This window comes from Mus musculus, chromosome 5 (assembly GCF_000001635.26).
Source record: "Mus musculus strain C57BL/6J chromosome 5, GRCm38.p6 C57BL/6J".
NCBI classification, from domain to species: Eukaryota; Metazoa; Chordata; class Mammalia; order Rodentia; family Muridae; genus Mus; species Mus musculus.
In genome coordinates this window covers 21,638,641-21,665,980 of record NC_000071.6, presented here as the reverse complement: position 1 = coordinate 21,665,980, position 27,340 = coordinate 21,638,641, and the positions used below count along the sequence as shown (strand labels likewise).

Below are 27,340 nucleotides of genomic sequence, written 5' to 3'. Positions count from 1 at the left end.
CCTTCAAAAGAGCAGTCAGTGCTCTTAACCGCTGAGCCATCTTGCCAGCCTCTATTGTGCCATTTTTTATGGTGCTAAGATCACTGAGGAAACGTGGGGAGTCAGGGGACTGGGCTGCAGTATCTGTTTTCAGGGGCCACCTTCATCCTCTGACATGGTTTGTTCATGGGGGCTTTGTGGATACCACCCTTCTCCATCCAAAAATATTTGCTTGTTCACACAAACACAGATTGCAGAGCCCCAGATGCTTAAATGTTAACATCCAGTCCTCTAGTATCATTTCTTGGTATTGATTCCAGTTACACTGAAATGTATCCTGAGATGATCAGCTTTTGTGTAATCTAATGCCACCGATGCAAGGCGGCCCATGTGCACACAGACTTTGGATGGACTCATTTCTATCCAGCAGTCAACAGTTCTAGTGACTTAGTAATTAACGGCTTCCGTTGGGTAAGAAGACGTGTTTGTCTGATTTGCAAATGGTTCATTCAAAGAAAAGGGGATTGTTTTATGTGGGCAACTTTTGGTGTTTTGATTTTATTTTCCGTTTGAGTGCTTGTTTGGAATAGCCATCAAGTGTCTGGATTCTAAGTGTCCCTTTTTTGCCATCACTTCCAGCATTACCTAGAGCCGCCAGTGAAACTGAATGAAGCTCTAGAGAGATACGGACTTTCTTGTGAGGATTTCTTCATACTGAAGCATGGAGAGTCGAGATACTTGAATACCGATGATAGAGCTTTTGAAGAAACATGAAACTAGGAATTTTCAGTGACAACAAAAGACTAAGAAATTCACAAATATTATGACACTTTTCACATGGAAACAATTTCTGCAAGTGTGTGTTTTGTTTTATATTATAACTTGCCAATTGATAAGACTAGCTTACATAAATTGTGGGAGTCTAGGGATGGGTTATTTAAGAAACTGTCCAAAATAGACTTTAAAAAACCATACCAATGATACAAACATTGCAAAATATTGTTTTTTATCAAAACATTATATTTTAGTGGCAGTAAAATTTCTGAGGTTGTGAAAAACTGACATTAAAGTTCCATTTCTTTTTCTATTCAGGGCTTTCTACAGAGAGTCATGCTTACCTTTCTAGATTACACACACACACACACACACACACACACACCACACACACACCACACACACACCCCTTTCTTATATTTATGTAATGATAAACTTGACCTCCACATGGTCATTAACTGCTGGTCGTGGTGATGCACACCTGCAGTCCAGCACTCCAAAGAATAAGCAGACAGGTGACAAGTTCAAGGCCAGCTAGAGCTACAAGTGAGAGAAGAAAACATTAGCTTACGTGCCAAATGTTAAGTGATTTTGTTAACCATAAGAACATAGTTGTTTGGGCTAAATTTATTTTTTTAAAATAGGTTTTTTTTATTGTGGTCAAATATACATCTCATAAAATGATCATTTTAACTATGGTGAAAAGAAGCTCTTTGGCATCAACTGTTTGCATAGGTGTGCGGCCATGAGCATCATGCACTTACATCTCTGAGAGGGCATCATCCACACAGCTGCATTTCCCAGGTTCAAGGCTGATGGGCAGAGAAGGCAAGAGTGGGTTTGGGACTTAGGGCAGACCCTGTCCAAACCCAGCTATAACTGAAGCCTCTCCCACAGGAGAGGATGTATTCCTGAGTGGGAGGACTTCACGCACTGGGGCGGCTCTCACTTTCTACTTCCTCTGTACTCTCTCCTGCTCCCTGCCCCAAGATGTCAGGTAGACAGATGTACTAGTGAGTTTTACATGACTTGGATGTGGTATATATTTTTATATTAAATGACCTATAAGCACAAGTGTACCTTTTAGTAAGCCATTGTGAAATGCCAGTAGTTACTCTGTGGCTATCTGCTGCCCAGGCTTTGTCCCAGTACGCCTCTGCATTCACAGGTTTGTTCTGTACCTTAAGGAAGTGAGCTGCGGGGTCTTAGTGAACGTACACTCTGCTTCTGCTTTCTAGACCAATGGGACAAAGCAGTGAGTTTTCTATATATATCAAATATTATATAGGGAGTACTCAATAATTTGATTCATTTGCATGGGTGATGCATGTCACCTTGGCCTCTCATTGGAATTTTGCCCATCCCATCATGGACTTGATTACCCCAAAACAAGTAACTTTTATGTTCAGACCCAATATCACCATGTACAAGAGGACAATGTTAACCTACCTCCCGAGGCAGAGAATAATATTTTTAAAGCACTTTAGAAATCTAAGGGAGAAAACTTATGGTATCACTCTGATGCAGACAGGCACAGTAGACAGCTGAAGAGCAATGCTCCCGTTGATGCATTGTTCCTGCCCAGATGCTGAACTGGGGGCTGACCACCTCACCCACTCACCTTGTGACTTTAGAGGGGAATAGCCAATATGAGCGACCATCAGAATGTAGTATTTTTATATAAAAGGTTTCCACCACTCACAAGGAGAGATGTGTACTGTAACCCTGCGTGTACAGTGAATGTGGCTCAGAGGCACTAATGCACAAGATTCCATTTAAAGTCAGCTTGAGGAAAACCGGGCAAGCGTCGGCTCTCCACTGCAAGCGGACATGAATCTGGACCGTAGGGCCACGGGTGCCAGCCTTGGGGCACACCGCTCCACCGGGTACCGCTGCAGCCACTGTGTTACTGTAAGCCACACTGAAACTTCTCTTAAGCAGCTGATATAGCTTTAATATTTCTGCATGAACGGCCTTGGCATAGCTTTTGTGCCCACATGGACATGGTCCAGGCTTCCCATGTGATTTGTGGTCTGGTCCTGGGATGAATTGGGATTGCCTCATGTTTTTTTCTTTTTCTCTTTCTTTCAGGCTTCCTCATGGTTTTTCTTTGTTTCTGTTTACATGTAAGTTCCACTCGTGAAGTACACCAAATCTCTCTCACACAACCACCCTATTGAATGGTTTTCACTTTATTTTTCTAATCTACATTTCAAAGGATGTATGCATAAAGTGAAAATAAATTTTGAAAAAAAGTCTACTCTTGTTAGTCTAATATACATTGTAAAAATGTCTATCTTCTAAATAAAGTAAATATTATAAAAGTACTTGAAAAGATACCTGAAAATGTTTACAGGGGCCTAGAGAACTGGCTCGGTGCCAAGAGGCACTGGTATTGGGTTCAGTTCCCAGCACCCACATGGTGGCTCGCAACCACCTCCTACTCTAGTTGCCATGCCTTCTTTTGACCTGGTGCTCATACATACATGCGTGCAGGCAAAACACTCACACAAATAAAACAAATTGGAAAAAATTTTAAAAAATGTATGTATTGTAATTTTACTTAAGAAAAATGTGATGAAATTTAGTAAAATAATGTCAGTGGGGGAAGAAATTATGTACACCTTGCATTTTTCCTTTTTATTAAAAAATTATACAATTTATGCTCAGTACAAATCCAAACGGTAGAAACAGGAACACAAAGAAATCTATGTACCCTAGTCCCAGTCCCAGAAGTTTTCTGAATCGTTCTAGAAATGTTCTGTCCATGTATAAGTGTATTTATCATTACTGAGAGAAAAAAAAGACACGGGACCCTAATACATTGCTTCCCAGCATGCTTTCAAAGCAGCCATCTCATGGGTATGTTTCTCCATGTATCCATCTGGACTTATCAGGACACTCTTTTTTAAAGGGCTGTCTGCCTGTGGGTGGAAGCTTGGAGTGCTCTGCAGTATCTTACACAAGGGGGTAAGCAGTAAGAAAACGCTTTCCATGTAAATGGGAGTACAGTCCTACTGATCAGAAATGCTGCAGGCAGTGTCTCACGATGAGCTCAGACTTGCAAGCAGCATGGCAGGGTTGGTGGTGGACTCGAGCTTGCAGTATTCACTGGTTTGAGGCACAAGGTCCTTGCTGTGGCAGTAACAGACTTCAACTCAGCACTTAACGCTGTCTCATGAGCAACTGCAAATGCTCCCAGGAGTTAGGATTGTACAGAGACAGGCCACTCAGTTCGTGTCAGGAAACCATTAAATACCTCAGCAAGTATCTTCAGTACAGCCCCTCATATTCATTCACTAGCACTAGAATCCTTCAAATAGTCCTGAAGAGCATGGCCAGTCTGTCCACGATCATAACCAAACGTTTGCCCCGTAAATGATCCACATCCTCGGAAGGTTCCAGACTCTACTCAATCCCCAAACCCCAAATCTGAACTACTCCAAAATCTAAAATTTTGAACATCGTGTTGGATTAGAGCTGCTCACTCACTTTTATTGTTTAACTCCATCGGCTGAAAGACCCCTTTTAAAGGCAGGCAAACGCTCCCGTGTGCTGACTTAAGACTGCCTTACTGTTTGAGTCTTTGATAAAAATAGGAGCAACCGATCAGAATTTCGGCTTTATTGCTAAAGCTTTCTCTTTCACATCCACATCATGATGACAGGCTAAAGCTCTCATTTTCTGGGCACATTCTTCTCCGTATAACAGAAAAAACAATGACCCTTTAGCAAAAGGAATCTGATTAGCTAACCGGCCTTCCACTTTGAGGCAGTTGTTTATATTCTGAAACAGTGTAAGAGCCCGAAGAAGAATCTCATTTGCTACTTGGCCGTCATAAAGGGAAAGGAATGAAGAATCCACCTGAAAGAGGAAACAGCGTCACTGTCCTATTTTAAAACAGCATCCATTAGTTAACACTGTAAAAGTCTGACTCCAGGCAAGCGTAAGGGACATGTTTCATTTTTATTCCATGTTACAAGTGAAAATGACGTTTTGTTAGGGGAAAAACTAAGATTTCTTTGGAACTCCAGAGTGTAGCCATTTGGGAAACCAACCCCTTTAGGATCTATCCAGTTTTTGTAAGAACACATTAGTTCAATCAGCATTAGCTCTTACACACAGTTCTGGTAACAGGACGGAGCAGATGGCTCGATTTCTGCAGACGGCTCACACCGCCTGGCCTTCTTCAGAGCACAGGGACTGTTTCAATGGTTTGTTACATGTTTTCAACAGTCTTGCTAATTTGTTACATGGTTGCTTCTCCTAAGTTCCATGGGAACACTAAGAACTTGCTGGTGCTGGCTGAATGCTCAGGACCGAGCCCACACAGGGGACTCACTCAGTACAGTTGTTTCAGCAAATGCTGAGGTACACATGCACAAAAAAAACAAACTTTAAAATGCAGTGACAGAAAAATACTGCAAAGTGGCCAGAGATGGAAAGTCTGCTGGTGCCACAGAGAAGTTTTAAAAAACAAAATATGCTTAATACTCATCTTCAGAAATAATTCCTGTGAATGTTTTTGGGCATACCTTTGCAGATCTATTTGTCAAAATCTCTGTATGTGTGCACTAATGAACCGGGTAGGTAATCTACTTACTTGGACACTCAGTAGTCCTTCTGTCATGGCTGGATTCTCAGACAAATTCAAAAGCAGCTTCAAAACCTGGACCTGCCAACAGAACACTGGGTTTACTGGGTCAGTAAGCGTGACCTCCTCCCTAGGGTGCCATCCTCTTACCCCACTTCCCCGTGACTCCTGTCTGCACCTCGGGACCTAGCTCCGTCTCCTCCATGAAGTCTCTGCTCGGCACCACTGTCAGAGAGGCCGTCATTACCAGTGCCCATCTAAAACCTCACTTGTCTGGTTCAACCGTTGGGGAGACAACAAGAACTAAGCAAATGTCTTCTCTGTACTGTCAGCATGGTATATGTTAAGTCATCCTTTTCCCTGTTTGTATATGTGTGTATACATGCTTACATGTATGTGCATGGGGAGGCCAAAGTCTCCTTGCCTACTCGTCACTGAAGCACGGTCCTCAGTTGAACCCAGAATTCACCAATTCAGTCTGGCCACCTTGTTTTAGGGACCCCCATCTCACAACCCCTGTGCTGGGGTTACAGGCAGGCCACCTGCACCCCATTTCCAGGGTATTTGAACTCTTGATCTCATGTCTGCGTGACAAACGCTTCACACATAGAATCACCTTTCCCGCTATAAATCTGTTCATTATGAGTGTAGGAGAGGAGAATCTGGTCTCGGAAACAATAGAAACCGCTCATTGAATCTTTTTGAGTGTATATATGTATGTGCACCATGTGTGTGAGTGCCTGCAGACGTGAGAAGCGGACACTGGAACCCCTGGAACTGGAGTTACCAATGGTTATGTGGTTGCTTGGAACTAGGCCTGAGTCCTTTGCAACACATGCTCTTAAGTGCTGAGCCACCTCTCCAGCCCCAAGATGTCGCTTTGTAAAACATTAACCTACATATTAAATTACAAGACATGCAATTAAAGGGAGAAGAAAGAGGGGACAAAAGCCAAGAAGAAACACCACCACCACTTCTCACTAGACCCAGGAAGGACCCAGAATGTACATTTTTATAACAAATTAAACAGGCAATAGATACCGACCATAGAACTTTGGAGGAGAGGGTGATGGGGATCAAACCTAGGGTCCCCTACCACCCTACCAGGGCACCACCCTACCAGGGTCTACCTTGGATCTAGACTATTACATCATACTGTATGCCTCCAACTCCTTTGGTCACACGAAAACTTAATTATTAAAGTGAAGATGTAAAGCTTTGGTTAGTCTCATTTTTTACCATCTTCTAAGTTTAGTAAAATGGACACATGGTCATGGTAAAACGTCAAGCAGTGCAGAAGAGAACAAGGTAAAAACAAAAGCCTGATGCTAGAGGCCCAGCCTGTCCCAGAGTGGGGGTCCTGCTGATGCTAGAGGCCCACCCTGCCCGAGAGTGGGGGTCCTGCTGATCCTGCCCCAGAGTGGGGGTCCTGCCAACCTGTTTATGCAGGATTGGGTTGTTCAGGCAGATGCTTCTAGGGAAATTATGAACTCTTAGGACAGCCAGAGTGACTTCTGACCCTTTGGTGCCCTCCCAAGAGCGACTGGGACATCTCAGCTGGCATGATGCTGTCAGCAACACTAGTGCCAGTCTAAGAAACAAAGTGCCTGCCTGTAAAGTCGATGAAGCCTGGAGCAGAAGAACAGGAGCAAGAGCTGTGTAAGAAACAGACAGCTTTGAACCTAGGAGATGGCCTGCTCACAATCAACCAGAGACAGGAAGGGCGACAGCTGGCTAGTGTCTGAGATTGCTATCCTCTACAGGCTAAACACATTTATGGGCTACAGTTCCCTTTGAAACACTAAGTTCTGGTTTTCCCCTTTCTTGCCACAGGCGCCACCTTGTGGTGACCCAGGCCATTTATGCGGTTGGCTCTCACTGCAGAGAGCAAACACTTCCCAGGATTTTGTATTTGTTGAGTCAGTGGTGCAAGCACAGATGGTTAGAGCGCGGCGAGTTCACCACCACAAGTGAAACAAGACCTTTAAAAGTCACTCTGGGGCATCCCGAGGAACATGCACGATGGGCACAGACAAATGGACGACTATGGAAAAGTTCATTTGCAAGTCAGAACTTTACTCTCAGATTCTACGGGGAAACAATGCCATAGCAGGTGGCCAGGTTCCCATCAAAAGTTGAAAAATGCTAGGCAATGCTGTATAGAAGAATACAACAAAATGACACGAGCCATCTATTAAAATGTTGTAGACTTCATCAGCCAGACGAGACACATATCTACAGATCCAAATACCCCTGCTTGCCTCTGAACTGACTAGAGTTCTTCCTGGGCTCCGGGAAAGCAGCTGCAGAGACAGTAAAGGGAGAGGCTTTGCATACAGCACATTACATTACAGCGCAGAGTAACATTACAGCGCAGAGGCAAAGCATCTTCTTGGGTCCTAAAACGCTAAGTCATCTTCCACTGGGATGAGCGATGAGGAAGGCTGGAAATAGCCTGGAGCTGGAGCTGGCCTAATGCTTATGTTTCATTTTGAATGCCTGGGTATGCCTTAGACCAGATCCAAACAAGCTGGGCTACAGGAAATGTAGAAAACCCATGTGCCAACACCTCAGAAGCACTGGACCACAGTGAGGCACTTCCTTATACAGTTACGTCCTGATAACCCCAGAAGTACTCAGATGATGGCAGACACTTGGGGCACATCATCATAATAGTCCTTCCTAAATACTAATGCAGCCAACAGTGGTACCTACCTACACATCTCAGCACCTGGGAGGCTGAAACAGGAGAGTCGAGAGTTCAAGACCAGCCCAGGACACACAGTGCGGTCTCAAAAATAATAATAAAAAAAGAAAGAGAGGAAGGAAGGAAGGAAGGAAGGAAGGCAGGCAGGCAGGCAGGCAGGCAGGCAGGAAGGAAGGAAGGAAGGAAGAAAGGAAAGAAAAAAGACAATTCGACTTGGGGCTAGCTAGAGGACTCAGAAGGAAAAGCCCTTGTAGTAAAACCCAGCAACCAGACACAGTTCAAGTCCCCAGCTGGAGAGATGGCTCACAAACATCTCTAATGGGAACTGATGCCCTCTTCTACCATGCAATATATGTATCAACAAAACACACCCATATAAACAAATAAATCTTAAACAAACAAAGTTGTCCTCTGATTTCCATGAACACACTGTGGCACACACCCTTTCCCATCATATATGCAAATAATGAATAAAATTTAAAAATAAAACCACATCCCGTGCATTCAAACACCCATGCATTTTGCTTTCAACTGTCTGCTAGAACACAAGTCTACCATTACAACTGGCCAATCTACATACTACCGTGTGCTTTAAAAACATAGCAATGAGAATGGACTTTAACACGAGAGATTTATTCAGACTTTCTGATGTCTCCTGAGGTCTTAGCGGCCAGCATCATGTCTGCTGCCTCCTCCATTTGTACAACTGGACAAATGAAGCCTTCCTGCATCTGATTCCCTTCACTTCACACCACACGGCTGCGGTGCAGGAAGATTTCAACAGATAATGGCTGAGTCAAACCATTTTGTGAAGAGGGTAATGGAGGGCTGGGGACATAGCACAGCTGTGGAATTGTTCCTTCTTCAGGACAATATAAAACCAGGCAAGGCAGTGCACGCCCATGACCCCAGCACTCTGAAGTATCGGGAGGATAAGAAGCCCACGGTCAGCCTCTGCTACGCGGTAAGACTGAGGCCAGCCCAAGAGTTTCATCCTCCAAATCCATGCACAGGCTGTAAGAGAAAACTGATACCACAAAGTTGTCCTCTAACTTACACATATGCTTTATACCACACATCTACCATAAACACACACACAGAATAAACATACATACACACACACACACACACACACACACACACACACATACACACACCATATAAACATATACACACACATCCACCATAACACACACATACACCATAAACATACACACACACACACACCCCTACCATACACACACACACATTCACCATAAACAAACACACACACACACACACACACACACACACACATCTACCATAAACACTTACACACCAATAAAAAATAAAAGAATAAAACCTTTAAAAAAAATAAGTAAAACAGGGCTGGTAAGAGGCTCAGTGGGTGTACTGGCTAGTTTTGTGTCAACTTGACACAGCTGGAGTTATCACAAAGAAAGGAGCTTCAGTTGAGGAAATGCCTCCATGAGATCCAACTGTAAGGCATTTTCTCAATTAGTGATCAAGGGGAAAAGGCCCCTTGTGGGTGGGACCATCTCTGGGCTGGTAATCTTGGTTCTATAAGAGAGCAGGCTGAGCAAGTCAGGGGAAGCAAGCCATAAAGAACATCCCTCCATGGCCTCTGCATCAGCTCCTGCTTCCTGACCTGCTTGAGTTCCAGTCCTGACTTCCTTGGTGATAAACAGCAGTATGGAAGTGTAAGCTGAATAAACCCTTTCCTCCCCAACTTGCTTTTTGGTCATGATGTTTGTGCAGCAATAGAAACCCTGACTAAGACAAATTGGTACCAGCAGAGTGGGGTATTCCTGTGACAACCTGACCATGTTTTGGGGAGGACTGTGGAAGGACTTTGGAACTTTGGGCCAGAAGATCCATTCGCTGTTAAGAGCTCTGTCGAATGTTGTGTAGGAGCTTGGAAGATAATGTTGAGAACACTGCAGAAGATGAAGGTCTGGTTTGTGAAATGTCAGAGGGAAAATGAAAGACTCTTTTCAGGGCCATTGCTGTTTTGATTGTGAAGAGTCTGTGGTTCTGCTTAGCTGGGGCTGAAGAATCAGCTATGATTAACAAGATACCAGAACTACCAAAGCAAAAACTTTGCATTACTGGGACTATTGATGCTGGTTAGCTGGAGCTAAGAAATTAGTGGTGATTAAGAAGAGACCAGCATCATTGAGGTGACATCTTCTGGGAAGTGTTTTCTGAAAGCACAAAGAAGCTGTGTTCCAGAGATGGCCAAGGTTGTACTCCTGCTGCACTGGGACTTGTTAATGTGTGAGGGTCACCCAGGTGGTACTGGTTTTGAAGGCATGAAGGGGTCACGCAGAGCAGCTGAGGCTCGGCACTGTGAGAGGCCATGGAAGGCCATTGGTGAAGGTGCAGCTTCAGTTGCAATTGAAGGCCCAGGACTGAATGGGTCATGCAGTGTTTTGGAGATGCCAGTACCATGAGATGACCACCAAGAGCAGAAGTAGCAGTGGAGTACAGGCATCTGGAGCCTAGAGGATGACGCGTGTGCTACAAAGGGCATGGCTGGAGAAGTGACCCTTGGAGGAGCCCAGAAGATTGTGAGTTGGATCCCAGACATTGGACGGTTGGAGATTGACTTTTGCTTTTGATGTGACTGTGCCCTGATATTTTCCCTCTTGAAGGAAGAAACTATTTTAGTGAAGCCCACAGTTAAGAGACTTTTAATTGTAAAAGGACTTTGGATTTTAAAAGAGATGGATATTTTAAAGAGATTGAAACTTTTAAGAATATGTAAAGACTGTGGGACTTTTAAAGTTATTTAGATCTTGGGGATGAATAAGATTGCAAGGGTTGAGGCTTAGTAGTGATGTTTTTATGTGTCAAGTTGACAAGGGGTCAATTATACTGGCTAGTTTCGTGTCAACTTGACACAGCTGGGGTCATCACAAAGAAAGGAGCTTCAGTTGAGGAAATGCCTCCATGAGATCCAACTGTAAGGCATTTTCTCAATTAGTGATCAAGTGGGAAAGGCCCCTTGTGGGTGGGACCATCTCTGGGCTGGTAGTCTTGGTTCTATAAGAGAGCAGGCTGAGCAAGCCAGGGGAAGCAAGCCAGTAAAGAACATCCCTCCATGGCCTCTGCATCAGCTCCTGCTTCCTGACCTGCTTGAGTTTCAGTCGTGACTTCCTTGGTGATGAACAGCAGTATGGAAGTGTAAGCCGAATAAACCCTTTCCTCCCCCAACTTGCTTCTTGGTCATGATGTTTGTGCAGCAATACAAACCCTGACTAAGACAGTGGGCAAAGGACCTGCCACCAGGCCTGAGAACCTGAGAGTTCCATCACTGGGACCACATGCTGGAAGGAGAGAGCTGACTCCTGCGAGGTGTCATCTGACCTCGACACGTGCCTCCCTTTCTAAGCCTAAGTGTAATAATAATGACGACAATGGCAGTGGACTGCACGTGACAGGAAAAGGGAGAGGGACAGTGTGGAGGAGAAGGCTAAGTGGGGCAGGCAGGGTTAAGGGGGAAGGAAGCTGGGGAGGAGGGGCAAGAAACAAACTACACTTAAAACAAGTAGAGACCTCACAGGAGAAAGAAGCCAGCAGACCCTTCACGTCATATGCTAACCCTAGCAACTGGTCAGTCCTGAGGTAAACAGGCTGCAACCTCCTGTCCCGGTCTCTCAGAATCCTTTACTTCCTACTTCCGGGTAATGATGCCAGGGATCCCGGAAGAACATGATTTTACTGAGTTTCAGAAAAAGGCTACCTACCCGAGGCAAAGAACATCCCGTGAGCGCCACAAACGGACTCTGCAATTCAGTATTAGGGATAAACGGAAGACACTTTCTTGGGCTTCTATAAGGTTTTTTTTTTTTTTTTTTTTTTTTTAGACAGGGTTTCTCTGTGTAGCCTTGGCTGTCCTGGAACTCACTCTGTAGACCAGGCTAGCCTCAAACTCAGAAATCCACCTGCCTTTGTCTCCCAAGTGCTGGGATTAAAGGTGTGCGCCACCACACCCGGCAGTATTTTTATAAACTTTAAGTGGACTATTTTTTCTTTTGGATACAGAGTTTCTCTATGTAGTCCTGCCTGTCGGGATTTGCTATATAGATCGGGTTAACTGTGAACTGACACGGAGATACCTACCTCTGCCGGGATCAAAGGCGCCACTATCTTGTCAGGACATCACAGGGCTGAAATATGGTCTGGCATGTCACATCTTTTTTTTTTTTTTTTTTCCCTCATTACTTAGACTAGGCAGACCTCCAACTCACAGAAATCTGCCTGCCTCTAGAGTGCTGGGATTAAAGGTGTGTGGCAGCGCACGGGGACGGGGAATTCAATCTCAGGAAGTGTGCTGCCCAGCTCTTCAGGACGGCCTGCCGCACAGCCTACCTTGGTGCTTCCGTTTCCCAGCAGCAGCAGGTGGAACAGGCCAGCGACGGAGCCGCTGAGCAGGTGCTGATAGTCGTTGGTGACCGTCATGTTTGTCAGCAGCCTCAGTCCGGCCAGCTGCACCGCAGAGTTCAGGGGGTCAGCAAAGACGTCCTCACAGACTTGAGGGACGTATATCTGAAGGTGAGAGAGAACCACTGAGCAACTCTGGCTCTCCAGAAAAGTCTACCGAGTGGCTACTTTTCTGCATGTAGAGGAGGGTTGACGGCTCAGGATGAATGAGTTCTTCAGAAAAGATGGCACTTGTGTCTGGCCCTCCAACTTTGGTGACCATTTTATTGCCTTTGCTAATAACCTGGCATTGTGCTGAGAACCAAAGGCCTAAATTTAGCTGAAGACTGCTCTTATGTAGCGAGGTGCGTGCGTGTGCTTTTGTGTGTATGTGAGTGACTCCACACTACTATTAACCTCCACTGGTGAAGGGCAATGAGGCATGAGTCTCCAGATTGGAAAAATTATTACTAAATCTGAATGCCATCAAAAACTATAAAATACAAGAAAACGGTCCTAATTTCAGGCACCAAGAAACGATCAACTAACTGCCCAATACATAATATTAATGTTTGTGAGACATTCCAAATGCACCCATGCCACCATTGGTGTAGCAATAAGGACACAGAGATCAAGTGTTTAAGCTCTAAATTACACTCAGAGGCCAACTGTTTCTCTTTAGTTACAGTTTTACTGTATCTCCATCCTTTAAAAAGCAGCACTGACTCGGTAGATGGTGAGGGTGGAGCCTACGACAGGTGGACGGGGCGGCTGAGTGTAACAATTGGAACCTACAATGGACTGGGCGTTTGAATGTAATAATCGACTCCCATCAGTTGCTTATCTTCCTCTTTTCCCCACTCTCCTGCAGATTTGTTCTTTTCTTCATGGCCTTAGAAGGGCTTACTCCTCCTCAGTTTACTTAGATCAAAAGCCCTGTCTCTGTCTCTATTTTGTACCATAAAACAGAGTTTAAAAACACTGAGTCTTTCTGCTGGTGTGTGCTTGCACATCTGGCTTCACTCTTTCAGCACCTCTGAATTAAACGGAAATCCAGCCACAGTGGCTAGGGGATAGCACGCCTTTAGTTCATGGACTGTCTAGACCTGCCAGCTCCTAGTAATGACAAAGAGACTTATTATAATTTATGAAAGCTTAGGCCGTAGCAAGGCTACCTCCCAGCTAGCTTGTCTTACTTAATTAACCCATTTATTCTAGGCCACCTGGCCTGTTACCTCTCACTCAGTCTGACCTCCTCTGGCTGGCTGGTGAATGCCTGAGCCTGAATCTTTCCCAGAGTTCCGATCTCCACCTGAGTGTTCTTCCTATACTCTCCTGCCCTGCTACAGGCCCTCAGCTCTTTATGGATCCAAAAGGTGATGGAGAAGTGGTCCAGCTGTTTCACTAAAATAACAATACCACAGATCTCCAGGGCCCAGCTTTCTGCACTGAAATCAACATCTGAATAGTGCAGAGACAACCTTTACACAGTACAAAAGAAGACTTTAAAGGTAGTTATTGCCCACGAGGTTACAGAGCACGGTTGTTAGCTTTACTGCCTACCCCCAATTTGCGTTCTCTTTGTACAGACACCTGAGGTATTTCTACCCCAGACAACTTACCTTTATCTTAGTTTGATTTTCAACATTCACACTCAGGTTATTCAGTGCATTTAAAGCTTTCTCTTTAATACTTTGGTTCAGGGAGTTGATTTTGTTTCCAACAATTGGGATACCACCCAACTCACGAATAATGGCCTAAGAGAGAGGAAAAAAATGGACCACTGTTTCAATATGCAACCCTTCATGCTGATTTCATGCATCTAGAAATGCAACTAAAATTAACACTAGAGAAATGATCTTCACATATACAAGTCTTCCTTTTAGAGACTTTTCTTACTTATATTGTGTGTGTGTGTGTGTGTGTGTATGAGTGTGCATCATTCCTTATTTATTTATTTATTTATTTATTTTTCTGAGACAGCTCTTTCTTTGGCTGGGACTTACTAAGGATAGACATGCAATATTCTGAAATACCTTATATTCTACGACTGGATATTTTTGCGGGATCTAACAGCTGAGGTTGATAATACACCTGGCAGTCGCTTCAGATCGCTCGCTTACTGTGAACTCAAACTGCTTTTACCTGCTCTAAGAGAAAACTGTCACAACCAACCTTGCCTTGAGTTCCTGCGCAATCAGCAATCAATGTTTATAACCTAAACTAATGTGCAGCTGCAATCTTGAGTTATGTAATTTCTTGCCCCTGACCCAGAATAATGCATGTTATTATCATTAATCATTTGCTGAAAGCAGCAAACACAGAATCTGAAAATAACTATTTATGGATATTGGCTGAGAAAACCATGTTTATTATCAGGGTCACTTGGGATCAGTTGGGGCCAGTAACTTAATGCCTTGTAAAACTGTTATAGATTTCTGTAAAGTGTCCCATCCTTCCCCACATGATGCTTTCTATGCTGTTTGTGGTGGTTTGAATGAAAATGGCCCCCATAGGCCCATAGGAAGAAGCCTTATTAGGAGGTGTGGCCTCGTTGGAGTGGGTGTGGCCTTACTGGAGAAGGTCTGTTACTGGAGGCTGGCTTTGAGGTTTCAGATGCTCAAGACAGGCCTAGTGGCTGTTTCCCTACCTGCCTGCTGCCTGCTGATCCTGATGAAGACCTCTCAGCTCCTTCTCCAGCCCCATGTCTGCCTGCAGGCTGCCATGCTTCCCTCTGAGACAATAATGGACGAAACCTCTGAACTGTAAGCTAGCCCCAATGAAATGTTTTCCGTTATAAGAGTTGCCATGGTCATGGTATCTCTTCACAGCAGTAGAAGCCCCAACTAAGAGACTGTTCAATAAATAATGAGTGAGGATCTTTGTAGGCACAGACATCACTCATGGGCACACATCGGGCAGACACACATAGGGACTCATGGAACACACAGACAGGAAAACAGACACACGAAGCATGAAGCAGAGTAGACCACTCTTGGTTAAATGCGACACAATGCCCTGTGATGACTGGAAGCTAATCACTCGTGTGCATAACCTGTGCAACCATGCTGAGCAGCCTCGACACTGTCGGTCTCCACCCTGCCAGCCCTGAGTGACAAGTGTATGCCAAGCCGGCCTTTTAGCTTTAGTTTGAACTCAGAAACTCATGTTTGTAAGGTGAGCACTTTACCTACAGAGCTGTCTCCTCAGGCCTAATTTTACATTTACTTTATTTACATTTTATTTACATTTATTTATTTTCATTATCTATTACTTTTCTTTTGATGTGTGGGGGTGGGTGGGGACATTTGTGTATGTGGGATTACGTTCACATATATGAGCCAGAGGTACTGGTTCTCAGAAAATGCCTTTTTTTTCTGAGACAGGGTCTCTCATTAGGATCTGGGGCTTGTTCATCAGGCTACACTGAGCCAGTGAGCCCTGCAGACTACCTGTTACTGCTTCCTGTCACTGCTTCCCTAGTGCTGGGATTACTGTGTGTTGTGGATTTGGTCTAACGCTGCTTGTATTATGTTAATCTGGTCCCCAAAATTGCATGAGAATCCACACATCCACACATAAAACACTGAGGCAGTTGGTTTTAATTCATAAATAAAGTTGCCAGCAGCCAAAGGCTGGGCAGGGAGACAAAGGAGGAGGGAGAGATTGGCTGCCATGTAGGGGAAGGAAGAGAGACACCAGGTCTGAGAGCTGTAGAACACCAAGGGATAGTTGTCATGTAGGTGCCAGGGAATGCAGCTGAGGGGGCAGAAAAAATGGAATGTAGATTTTAGTAAGTAATAACTCAGGAATATTGCAGGAGGGTACATCAGCCACATGCAGGTAAGAAATGGCCGAGCCAGTGAGCTGTTTAAGACATATCCAAATATAAAGCTGTGTGTGTGCGTGCGCCTTTCACTTGAGAACCCAAAACATTGGGGCGGGTAGCAAAAACCGAGCGCCGGCCGCTGGGATTAATTTGAATAGCGTTAATCGGGTTCAACTACACAGTGCATGATGGGATTACAGTACATGGCACCAAGCCTGGCTTTTACATGAGACAGTGCACTTTACCCACTGACCTAGCTCCCTTTGTTTTACCTGATACATAAACACTCACACGCACTATAAATTAATGGAGTCGTTTGTATGTTTTGATATATGTATACATCATGCAATCACCTTAAATGCATGTCTTTCCCCAAACACTTATCAGTTTTAGCGGCAAAACCTTCAAAATCTTTTAGCTCAAAATAAATCTCCGTTGGTGTGAATGTTAACAAGAAAAAAAAACTGCTGAAAAAAAAAAACCCACAAACTGTTTTTCCTCGTGCTCTGTGGGGGAAGAACATTCAAATTATGCTCTCGGGTCTCAGTCACTTACACTGATTTGTGGTTACCACTGGCTGAAGGACCACCTACATCGGGTCCTCTCCACCAAGATTGTCTGTCTCACTAAAGCACAGACTTAAATGCTAGGCGCATTCACTGTTTTATGAAGGCACTGCTCAACTTTAAGGAAAAGACCACTTTCTGCTTAGTGTTGAACGGGAGCTATTATGAACGTGACGTCAGCGTCCAGCTTCTCAGAAATTACTTTGTGCCATCATCCGTGTGATTTTCTGAAGCAGGAAAAGCAAACACTGCTGTGAGCACAAGTGGCTATGCCATATGAGGATAGCTAAGAGTTCAGAATGGGGCCACAGCTACTTGTGTGGAAAGAGGAGGCTTACCTGGTTAGTGGAGAAGGCTGCATTATTTCCCAAGGTGACCAAGGCCTTTTCAGTAATGACAGGATCGTCGGTTGACTCCAGCAGATACAGAAGTTTCTTAAGCTGCTCTGCATTTAAGATATCGTCATAGGAGCCATCGGTTAGGTCTTCTGCATAAGAAGGAAGCCATTTAGAATTCATTGAAACTCACCAGTAATGTGTTTTATTGTTAATGTGTGAAATGTTCAAACATATACTCTGATACTGGGCACAGTTGTTTGGCTTTTTAAAGGTCATGGACAATTTTCATGTGTTAAGAGAAAAACCACAGGACAGGCAAGCTACAAATCTTGGCATCTGCTAGGAAGAGGGAGATGGGAGAAGAGGAAGAAGGAAGGTCATGGCTTTAAAAATGCAAGTGGTGTCAGCCATGGAGGCTGGCCCGTGGGAGGGGAGGCGCTACTGAGGACCAGGGAGGTGCAGTGTGTGGGAACGCCTGCTTACACTTTTCTTTTGGCCAGAGTCTGAAAGAATAAAGAAAAGAAATATTAAGTCAAATGTCAGAGGCTCTGTAGATGGCTGCCTGGCATTGTTCATTGTTTTAAGCACTTTAGATGTCCCCCTCCCAGTGGGGACACACACACACACACACACACACACACACACACGAGTACACTGCCTTCAGACACACCACAAGAGGGCAACGGATCCCATTACAGATGGTTATGAGCCACCATGTGGTGGCTGGGATTTGAACTCAGGACCTCTGGAAGAGCAGTCAGTGCTCTTAACCTCTGAGTCATCTCTCCAGCCCCATTCCTTCTATTCTTACTGTTACAAGTTGTCAGAAATACTATTTTAATAACTTTTATACAATAGCATGTAGTTTTAAAAAATATATTAATACAATAAACAACATATAATTCTATCAATTCTCCATATGTGTCCATCTGGGCTCTGTATCTTATTTCCCTGATAGATTTTCATTAGTAATGATTGAATGAGTTTATATTATATAAGTCAGGGTCTTACATCAAGTTGAGTTATTTGATACTGTTTCCATCTTTTTCAATGGCCTCAGAGAGTCTTTGTTTGGGGAATACACTTGTTTTTGGAGGCAGGTTAGCCTAGACTGGCACTATTTCGTGATCATCCTACCTCAGTGGACTCGGGCTGGGATTAGAGCTAGGCAACACCTTCCTCTCCTGGACCAACAAACTTCACAGGAGGAATTACACACTTCTCAACAGTTTAAGGAGAAGAAGAAATAGATTTCTCTCAAATGCAAGGGTAGAACGTTGGGAAGGGGCTGTGGGCAATCGATTTTTAAAGCTGTCTGACCCTGGTTTTCTTTTCAGTACCAAAGTGTAGTGGTGGATGCTGTCAGACCCAGCAACCCCGGAGATGGAGACAGGAGAATCAGAAGTTCAAATTTTCTGCTATGCAGTGAGTTCCAGGCCAGGGACACATCAGATCTTCTGCCTTAAAAAAGCAAAACAAAAGACCACCACCACCACCAACAACAACAACAACAAAAACCCACCAAAGTATTCTTGTATAGAAATATTTGACAGAGAGAAAAAACAAACAAAACCACAAAAAACCCACACACAAACAAGCACCCTACAAATCAGGCTTTGTAAGGGCAAATGCTCATTTTCAAAAACTGCTTTCCTCTGTGACCAAAGGGGAAGGTTCTGTGCACTCCCCTTTCTTACAGCATTTCCTGGAGGAAATGGAAGGCTGGAATATAAATCCATGGTTGTTCCTGGTCCCTTCTAGTAAGTGCAAATTTTGAAAAGTAAATGCTAGTTGTACAACCCAAAGATGTGTTTTCTACCTGCCTTTAAAGGTGCCTTATTTTTGTTCTAGGGAAGGGCAATTAGCTCCCACCAACCTCAGTTTAAAAACAAATATATTTCTCTACCTTTGAGGCAAGCAGGTATTGGTTGGCAGGTTTTATTTCAAATAGTTTTTCCAACAGTTTTCACGACTTAAGCCATCCTTTTAGAAGGGTGTGTCTCCTGTTGGTTGTGGTTCTTATTCCCAACACACACACCCCGGTTGCAGGGACGCTACGGATGACTTAAAGGTACTTCCCAGGACAGGTGCCACAAAGTGCTGGCAGAATTGCATCTCAGGGATCCATTCTTCACATAGCACGAGCAAAGTTTCAACCCAGGCTTGAGGCCCCTGAGAACCTTCTCACAGTAAGGGGCATCTCTTTGATAACAACACAAAAGCTCAGGTAAAACTTTAAAATGAGAGGCAATCTACTTGGCTCGGAGAAACCTCAGCTCTTGGCTGTGAAGCCGAAGGGAAGTAACAGGACACTTCGGGCAATGTTTTCAGCTCTTATTTTAAACAAAGAAGTGGGAGCAGGGAAGCGGCTCAGGACCCACCCAAGGCAACCTGGGCTTCCAGAGTCGTCTGTCTACCTCCAGCCTTTCTCCCCATGCAGTCGCGGGTGTCTAGGGCACCTCCAACCCAGCCTGGCCTGAGGTGGGTCCGGAGCCCCGAACCAGTCCACCTGCCGGGCAGCCCATCGCCTCACCTGCGGATCGCGAAGGGCGCAGTCGGCGACCGCCTCGCCGCGGTCCCCGAGTCAGCCGGTAGATACAGTAGCAGGCGCCGGCGCCCAGGACCAGCCCTGCTGCCACCCAGCCCACGTCCCGCGCGCCACCCATGCTGCTGCCTCGGAGCTGCAGGGAGCCGAGGAGCCAGGGCCACACGCAGGTGCAGCTGGGCCAGAACCAGCCCAGAGAAAGGAAATGGGGTTGGAGCTCCGCCTTCCGGAAGCCGCCCTGCTAAAATCGGAAGCCCTCCCACCCTGTGTGCTGCGGTTCCTTTCACCAGGCAGGCGGGATGCCCCTAGTGCAAGCAGCTTTTTCCTGGACCAAGACCGGGACTGCGGCGCGTTGAACACAGACCCTAGCTCCGCCCCAACACTCACTCTCCCGTCCAGCCCTCTCATTTTACCCGGCCCCGGCCTGTACTGTCCTGCCCCGCCCCTCCCCGCTCTGCCCCGCCTCTCTGCACTCGCCCCGCCCCTCTCTGCCCCGCCCCTCTGCAATCGCCCCGCCCCGCCCCAGTTGCCCCGCCCCCTCCCTGCTAGGTTCTTTCTTCATCTCGCGAAAGGCTTGGACTATTTGGCACCTCCTTTGTGGTTGCTAGGCAACGCTCCGGCGCGTCTCTCCTCCTCAACGTGAACAGCAGTAACCTATGAAACGCATTCTGAGTCCTGCTTCTGACCATGGCTTCACTACGCAGTGCCACCCCCAGGCTAAGGAGCTACTTCAGGGACAAGTACATTCCTCAAATCTGTGAGGTACTGCAGCCACATAGCCTCTCACACAGTGGGCGCGGGGAAAAACTGGGAGAGGCAAGGAGATTCCCGGAACTGGAGCTAAGAAGGAGCAGGATGGGGAAGCTTGAAGTCAATTTAGGGTAACTAGAGAGAGAAGGGTAGGTTAGAGAAGACCGAAGGGTGCCGGTGGCTAAAACCAAGCCCAGGTGGGGATGACAAAGGAAGGGGACGGGGGAAAGTGACAATCTGCAGGGGGCGCAAAGAGCACAGGGCCTGGGTTGGAATCTCCAAGTGTCAACTACTAAATTCTATTATGGAAGAGCGTCTTGAGCAAGAAGTGAGTGGTGAGCCACTTGAAGACAAAAGACTTGAGGGGTTCTGGGTGTAGGCTTCGCCCCGCCTCGTTGTTAGCAGGAGGGAAGAAGAGTCACCTGCCTCTACACACAGCTTCACAACACACCTTTTTAGAGATCGCCACCAAGCAAAACCTGAGGTCTTGGTTTCAACAAAGAAATGAATTTCGGGGCCAACTTGTATGAAGCAAAGCTGGCTTCATTAAACGCAGGAACAAAGGTGCTCCAGTAGAGAGAGTAGAACACACCTGGTCAGACAATTGCGGGCTTCTGAAGGGAGAGTCGACCTTAAGTGTTGTCTTCACAATGCTGACATCAGTATTTTTTCTTGTGACTTTCAAGGTTACATTTCTAAATGTTGCCAAGAAACTACTACCCCTTTTCTTTTTCTTTCTTAATTTCTTTATTCACTTACTTCCCGATTGCAGCCCACCCCTCTCCTCCCCTCCCAGTCCCTTACAAGCCCCTCCCCCACTACCCCCTTCCCCCTATCAGAGGAGAAGGGAAAACCCTCCTTGGGTACCACCCCAGAGTCCCAGAAGGATAAACATTCCCCTTTTATTAACATCACCCAAAGAGTATAGTCTGTAACAAAGTTAGATTAAAAACCGAAGTTTCTTTTTCTCTCAGTAACTAACATATAGTGCATTTATGAACAGCTTCATTTAGTTCTGGGAGTGGGGAGGCCAGGAATTCAAGATAATGTGTCATTTTGACCTTATGTAAGCAGAGCCTAATTACTGGCCTCGACATCCTTGGTTGAAGTGTCTGGAGATACAGCACCCAGCCTCAAGTGAGCACAGTTGAAGTCCATTAGGTTCTTACCCGCAGACTTAAAGTCCTTTCTGAGCAGTGAAAGTAGATCAGTTCTGAAGGAGCAGGGTTTCCTCCTCTACCTCCGCCTCCAGTCCCCTCCAGTCCCCTCCAGTCCCCTCATTCTGCCCTGCCTCGGGAGGACAGTATGGTATTGAAAACCAGGTTTTGTACTCCTGGGGGCAGGGAGCTGAGAAATCACTGGTGACTCCCATTTATCTGTATGTTATGTTACGCGGTGTATGTTATGTGGTGATACAGCGGGAGTTCTGAAATGGGGCGAATGAGGGAGTTCTAAGGGAGAGAGAAGAGTGCCATTCAACCTCCAGGGCAATTGGGCACAACACTTCCTTTTAGGATGGCTTTTCCCCGTGATTTTATCCAGATGATCCCTTCAGTCACCTCTGCTCACACATTAACAGCAGGGGCAAGACAGGTTTTGGGCACACTCATTCACTTTCCCTCAGACCATTAAGGTGACTTCTATTCTGCCAGGTCTCTCTGTACTTTGTACTTGTTGCAGTTATCTATGCATGTTTGACCTCTTCTGAACATTGCCTGTGTGTTCTAAGTAAACCTAGTTGTCCATCCACAACACTGTTTCCCTACAAACCTGTGTACACTCTGATAAAGGAAAAACCCAAACCAAAGCCTACCCATGCCAGTGGTTTGTAATGGTTTGTAAACTCTTACTTGCCAGGGAGACTGAGGCTGAAGCTTGCTTGAGCCCAGGCATAGGGATGGTAAGACTCAAAAATAAAAAACACAACCAAAAAATAAGCAAAATAAAACCTCAACACCAAACCAAACCAAACCAAAACCACAACACTTGCCTGATCTACTAAGCTTATTGAATCTGCTGATTGATATTTAATTTTCATTGGTTTTGGAACCAATTACTTAAATCTATTGTTATTTTTACCCAATTCTTTTCTATTATAGGAATCCAATCATGAATATAATAAAATTCTACCCTTGTCCTCTGTTTTAGCTTTTGTCCAGCTACCTCTTTTTTGTCTTCTGGATGATATTTTGGATATTTTTCATTGACTTATTTAGTGGATTGCTAACTTTACTAATTCTGCTTTTTGTTACATCTCATCCCATCTGTTGAATACAATAAGTGAAATCTTAATTGTAGATAATGTATTTTTCAGTCTTGGAATGCCCATTGATTCCTTTTAATGCATTCCACTTATTAAAATTATAAAGATACTTTTTCATCTATTTTGCTATAATCTCCTGTTTTCAAACATGTTAATGATTGTTTTGTAAAAATCACTCTCTGGAAAGCTGGTCACACATGTCTATAATCCCAGTTCTTGGGGAGCTAGGACAAGAGGCTTGCTTTGAGGCCAGGCTGGGCCACATGTTGAGTTCAAGACACTTGGTAAGCCTGAATAAAACAAAAACAAGAAGAAACACAGGTTCCTTCAACATCTGGATAATTTTTGGGTCTGTTGTCTGTTGTTTCTTTTCTTCCAGTAATTACCTCTACACACTGAGTGATTTTTTTTTGTTGGCTATCAAGTAAAAGAGAACAGTAGACATTCTCCACAATGCATTCTTCAGCAGAGAAAGTCCTCCCTTTCCTCACTCTAGAGGGAAGAGCTGAGCTCGATCCAGGCGGATGAAGCTGGCTGCTGCTCTGCTGTGCTGCAGGAGTCCTCCCCTTTTCCTGTGAATCTCTCTTAGAGTTGTGCCAGCTGGCTCCCAGCTTCCTTCATGAACACCCTAGACCCAAACATATTTGTTACTGAGCAAGTGATCACAAAAGCTGGCTGGTTTTCTTTCTACTAGTGGCAGACTATCCTCTGCCTGGACCCAGTCTTCATTTTAGACCCAGAGCTGGGAATGAGAGCTGAGCTTTGTCAGTTCGCTGAGGAAGAGTCTTCCTCCCATGGAATTTTGACCACTCTCCAGTGTCTTACTCTATGTAGGATGCGTCCACCCACGTAGAGGCCGGTGATCAAGACTGGCTCCTTAGTAAGTCACTCTCCTGAAAGTTGTTCTCTGACTTCCACACATGCACACACAGTAAATAAATGAGTTTGTCAATCTACAAATAAATAAATGTTAAAAGCATAAAAATAAAAAAGTAATATTATTCTGTCAGGAAATACTCTTTCTCTGTCTCTTTCTCAGATCATGTGATTGCACTTACATCGAGCTAGCCTTCCCCATCACTAGAATCTAATAAGATGTTCTTGCCGTCTAAGAATATTGCCTACATAAAAGATATGAACATAAAAAGTTGTAGCATCTTTTCAAAAGATCTTGGAACTAAGTATTTTAAAATATTTTTGGAGGTATGTGTTTCATGTGTATGAGGGTCTCTTTGTTCTTTGATGCCAGACTGGTTAGTCCTTGAGTTTCAGGGAGCCTCCTGTCTCTAATCCCCCAACCCAGGGCTGCTGGGATTATAGGTGTGTGCTCTTGAACCTGGCATTATGTGGGTCCTGGGGATTCAAACTCAGGTCTTCAAGTTTGTGAGGTAAGTGCTTTACCCAGTGAGCTATCTCCTCAATTCAGAGTTAGATATTTTTACATGTTTGTTTTATATTTTAAATATATGAAGTAAATGGTTGGATACTTAGAAAACTGGGCAAGAAATGTTTACTCTATGTAAATCATTTTATGGTTCAAGAACTATGTGTTTTAGAAACTCCAGACTAAAGAAATATGTAATGGCAACACCAAAAGGCTGTACCCACAAGGAATTATGGGAAACATAAGTACTGATGCTTACTTCTGATTCAGTATAGTCATCTCTCAGAATGCAGGCACTGTGCATCCTGTGTGAATATCTCACTCTCTGTCCTTTGGAGGTATTTCTGAAAGGCACTTATATTTTTAAACAAATTATTAAAGTAGGAGCCCATGCAATGATGCTCAGTTGGTAGGATTTGGGGACATCAAAAAAATAGATGTGTATATGTATTTCTCTAGCTTTCTACTTGGTAGAACTGGGTACATTACCTACTAACACACATGCCTGCTCCAGAGAGATCAAAGATGAGCTATGTATTCATGGATTCAGTGACCACAAAATTGTTAAACAAAGAAACCTAGCAATTGTATCAGTAAGAAACTACACTTCCAACTGTGAGGTTGATTTCAGTTTAATGTCTAGGAAAATGATAGCAGTGTGCAAAGCTGGGTCTTCCCAGCAGAGGGCGAGCTTCAGTCACAAATCATGACTTGAATTATACATATATATGCATATATATGTATATGAAGTCTATATTGCTTATATTTTAAGATTCAGTTGTCAATTTGTACTTGAAAATGCATTTATTTATAAGTCACACAGATTCTGTTATTGGTTATTTGCTTTAAGGGCAGGTATCTGTCAGAGGTGCAAAAAAGAGGCACAGTGATTTGCACTTTCTTTCAAGCTATATAAGAGGTTCAGAAAGGAAATTGCAATACGGCTAGGCACCTTCACTCATATTAAGGCAGGATGAGGCAACCCAGTAGGAGGGAAAGGGTCCCCAAGGCAGGCAAAAGCATCAGAAACAGCCCTTGGTCCTTCTATAAGGAGTCCCACAAAACCACCAAGCTACACAAATATAACATACATGCAGAAGGCCTAGATTAGACCTATGCAGGCTCCCTGATTGTTGGTTCAGTCTCAATGAACCCCCATGAGTCCAGTTTTGTTGATTCTGTGGGTTTTCTTGTGGTGTCCTACACAACTTGGTATGCCTTGTTTGGTTGATATCAAACCTTGGGAAGCTGACATTTTCTGAAGGGAAACAGAAGAGGATGGGGGGTGGGGGTGGGGATGGGGATGGAGGAGATTGGGGCAGAGGGAGGGAGGGGCAACTTTGATTGGGATGTATGAGAGAATAAATTAATTTAAAAAGAAAAAGAAAAGGAAACTGCTTGAGCCTGAAGACCAGCCTGGGGAGCATGGTAACGGCTGCCTCAGTATAAACATTTTCCATAGTTACGAGAACCAGGAATTTGTATGTAGCAAGGGACAGTTTGCAGAGTTGGGAGAGGAGGGCTGCTTTGCTAACTTATTTTGCTGGACCTTTGGGTAAAGCTTATGGTTTCTTGGGTGTGGGGGACAACACTTTGCAGCCCAGCCAGTCAGTTCCCAGATGTAGTTCTAAGAGAAACCAACACAGAAGATAGAAAGCTGCCAACTCATTATTTCACCAAGAGTTACTTTATCTAGGGATTAGCCACATAGGATGATCTGTTTCTCCATTGGTGATGCAGTCTGTCAGGTATTCTGGTCTCTCACATCCATCCCAGTGGCTGCTGCTTCTCACTTGTGATGTAAATCATCCAGTCTGAGCTAAGCAAGGCACTGTTCCCGTAGTCCCAGCAACTTGGGAGAGGCAGGAGGGTTGCTCTGTCTGGTTATTCAGACCAGCCTGGATAACACAGCCAGACTCTGGCTCAAATAGACACTCCCCTCTCCAGTGCTGGTCCCAAGGGGTGTTTTCTACTCCCCAAGGTAGCTGCTACATGGCCAAGCCAGTTGGATGCCTTTAATAAGCTCAAGAATGTTCCATATATAAAGCCATTAAAGTTAAAAAGTGGTACCATCTGTTTAAATTTTGACAAGACATAGCTGATTTACTTTCAAATGTTCATTATTGAAATATCAAGTAAAGCACACCAGAAAGCAGTGCTGCGCTAGCTCCGTCTCCACCTCACTTGGGCTTGTTTCATGGGGTTTGGGGAAGGAACAGGAAAAGCTTTGAACAGTGTTTAGATTTCTAGAACTGTGATTCTCACAGGACACTTTTTCTTATTAAAGAAACCTCTTCTTTCCTTTCCTTTCCTTTCCTTTCCTTTCCTTTCCTTTCCTTTCCTTTCCTTTCCTTTCCTTTCCTTTCCTTTCCTTTCCTTTCCTTTCTCCTTCTCCTTCTCCTCCCTCTTCTCCTCCCTCTTCTCCTCCCTCTTCTCCTCCCTCTTCTCCTCCCTCTTCTCCTCCCTCTTCTCCTCCCTCTTCTCCTCCCTCTTCTTCTCCCTCTTCTTCTCCCTCTTCTTCTCCCTCTTCTTCTCCCTCTTCTTCTCCCTCTTCTTCTCCCTCTTCTCCTCCCTCTTCTCCTCCCTCTTCTCCTCCCTCTTCTCCTCCCTCTTCTCCTCCCTCTTCTCCTCCCTCTTCTCCTCCCTCTTCTCCTCCCTCTTCTCCTCCCTCTTCTTCTCCCCTCCCCTCCCCTCCCCTCCCCTCCCCTCCCCTCCCCTCCCCTCCCCTCCCCTCCCCTCCCCTCCCCTCCCCTCCTCTCCTCTCCTCTTCTCTTCTCTTCTCTTCTCTTCTCTTCTCTTCTTTCCAAAAGGTGTAGACATCTAAGACATCTATACTGTTTGTTCTATTGTCTGCTTAAAAGATATATTCTATTGTCTGTTTAAAAGAACAAAACATTTCCAAATAGATATGTGCTTTCTACATATCCAATTCTGTAGAAACCCACCCAAGGCATCAAGAACCAAGGCAACTCCCTTTTATACACAACAGGCGCTTTTGTCTGCTGAGTGGTCTCCCCTGCTCTTCTCTTTGCTCAGAAAGAAACTATTGAGGAGTTAGCTCTGTGGTCCTTGCTTAGCATCTCCAAGGCCCTGGGTTCCATCCTTAGCACTTCAAAGCAAGCCAACAGAAAATGCTTGTTTATTCCCTATTCACCCTGTCTCATTGGCTGTGTGCAGTTCACTCAA

General features: G+C 44.8%; 3 protein-coding genes across 12 annotated transcripts in view; 2 read left to right on the top strand and 1 right to left on the bottom strand.

Moving 5' to 3' along the window:
* The window catches only part of Napepld (N-acyl phosphatidylethanolamine phospholipase D), a 38,722-nt gene extending 35,642 nt beyond the window's left edge, over positions 1 to 3,080 (top strand). For all 5 annotated transcript variants that reach the window (NM_001359965.1, XM_006535712.3, NM_178728.6 and 2 more), the window contains exon 5: positions 619 to 3,080. In NM_001359965.1, coding sequence (NP_001346894.1) covers positions 619 to 753 — 135 coding nt within the window. In that variant the 3' untranslated portion in view covers positions 754 to 3,080. The remainder of the gene's footprint in view (positions 1 to 618) is intronic.
* A 201-nt stretch (positions 3,081 to 3,281) lies between these two features.
* On the bottom strand, positions 3,282 to 19,975 carry Armc10 (armadillo repeat containing 10). Of its 2 annotated transcripts, none has more exons than NM_026034.5 (6): positions 19,746 to 19,975; positions 17,213 to 17,361; positions 14,102 to 14,236; positions 12,429 to 12,605; positions 5,357 to 5,428; positions 3,282 to 4,617 (listed from the first exon to the last, which is right to left on the bottom strand). In NM_026034.5, the coding sequence occupies exons 1-6, from the start codon at positions 19,876 to 19,878 to the stop codon at positions 4,363 to 4,365; spliced, it is 921 nt and encodes a 306-aa protein (NP_080310.1). In that variant the 5' UTR covers positions 19,879 to 19,975; the 3' UTR covers positions 3,282 to 4,362. The 2 variants fall into 2 exon arrangements, with proteins under 2 accessions (NP_080310.1, NP_001350351.1); NM_001363422.1 differs by having other exon boundaries at positions 17,213 to 17,319.
* A 307-nt stretch (positions 19,976 to 20,282) lies between these two features.
* Positions 20,283 to 27,340, top strand: part of Fbxl13 (F-box and leucine-rich repeat protein 13) — a 161,852-nt gene continuing 154,794 nt past the window's right edge. For 2 of the 5 annotated variants that reach the window (XM_011249770.3, XM_011249769.2), the window contains exon 1: positions 20,283 to 20,519. In XM_011249770.3, the coding sequence (XP_011248072.1) occupies positions 20,445 to 20,519 (75 nt within the window). In that variant the 5' untranslated portion in view covers positions 20,283 to 20,444. The remainder of the gene's footprint in view (positions 20,520 to 27,340) is intronic. The other 3 variants (NM_177076.4, NM_001199632.1, XM_006535728.3) reach the window with 2 other exon arrangements.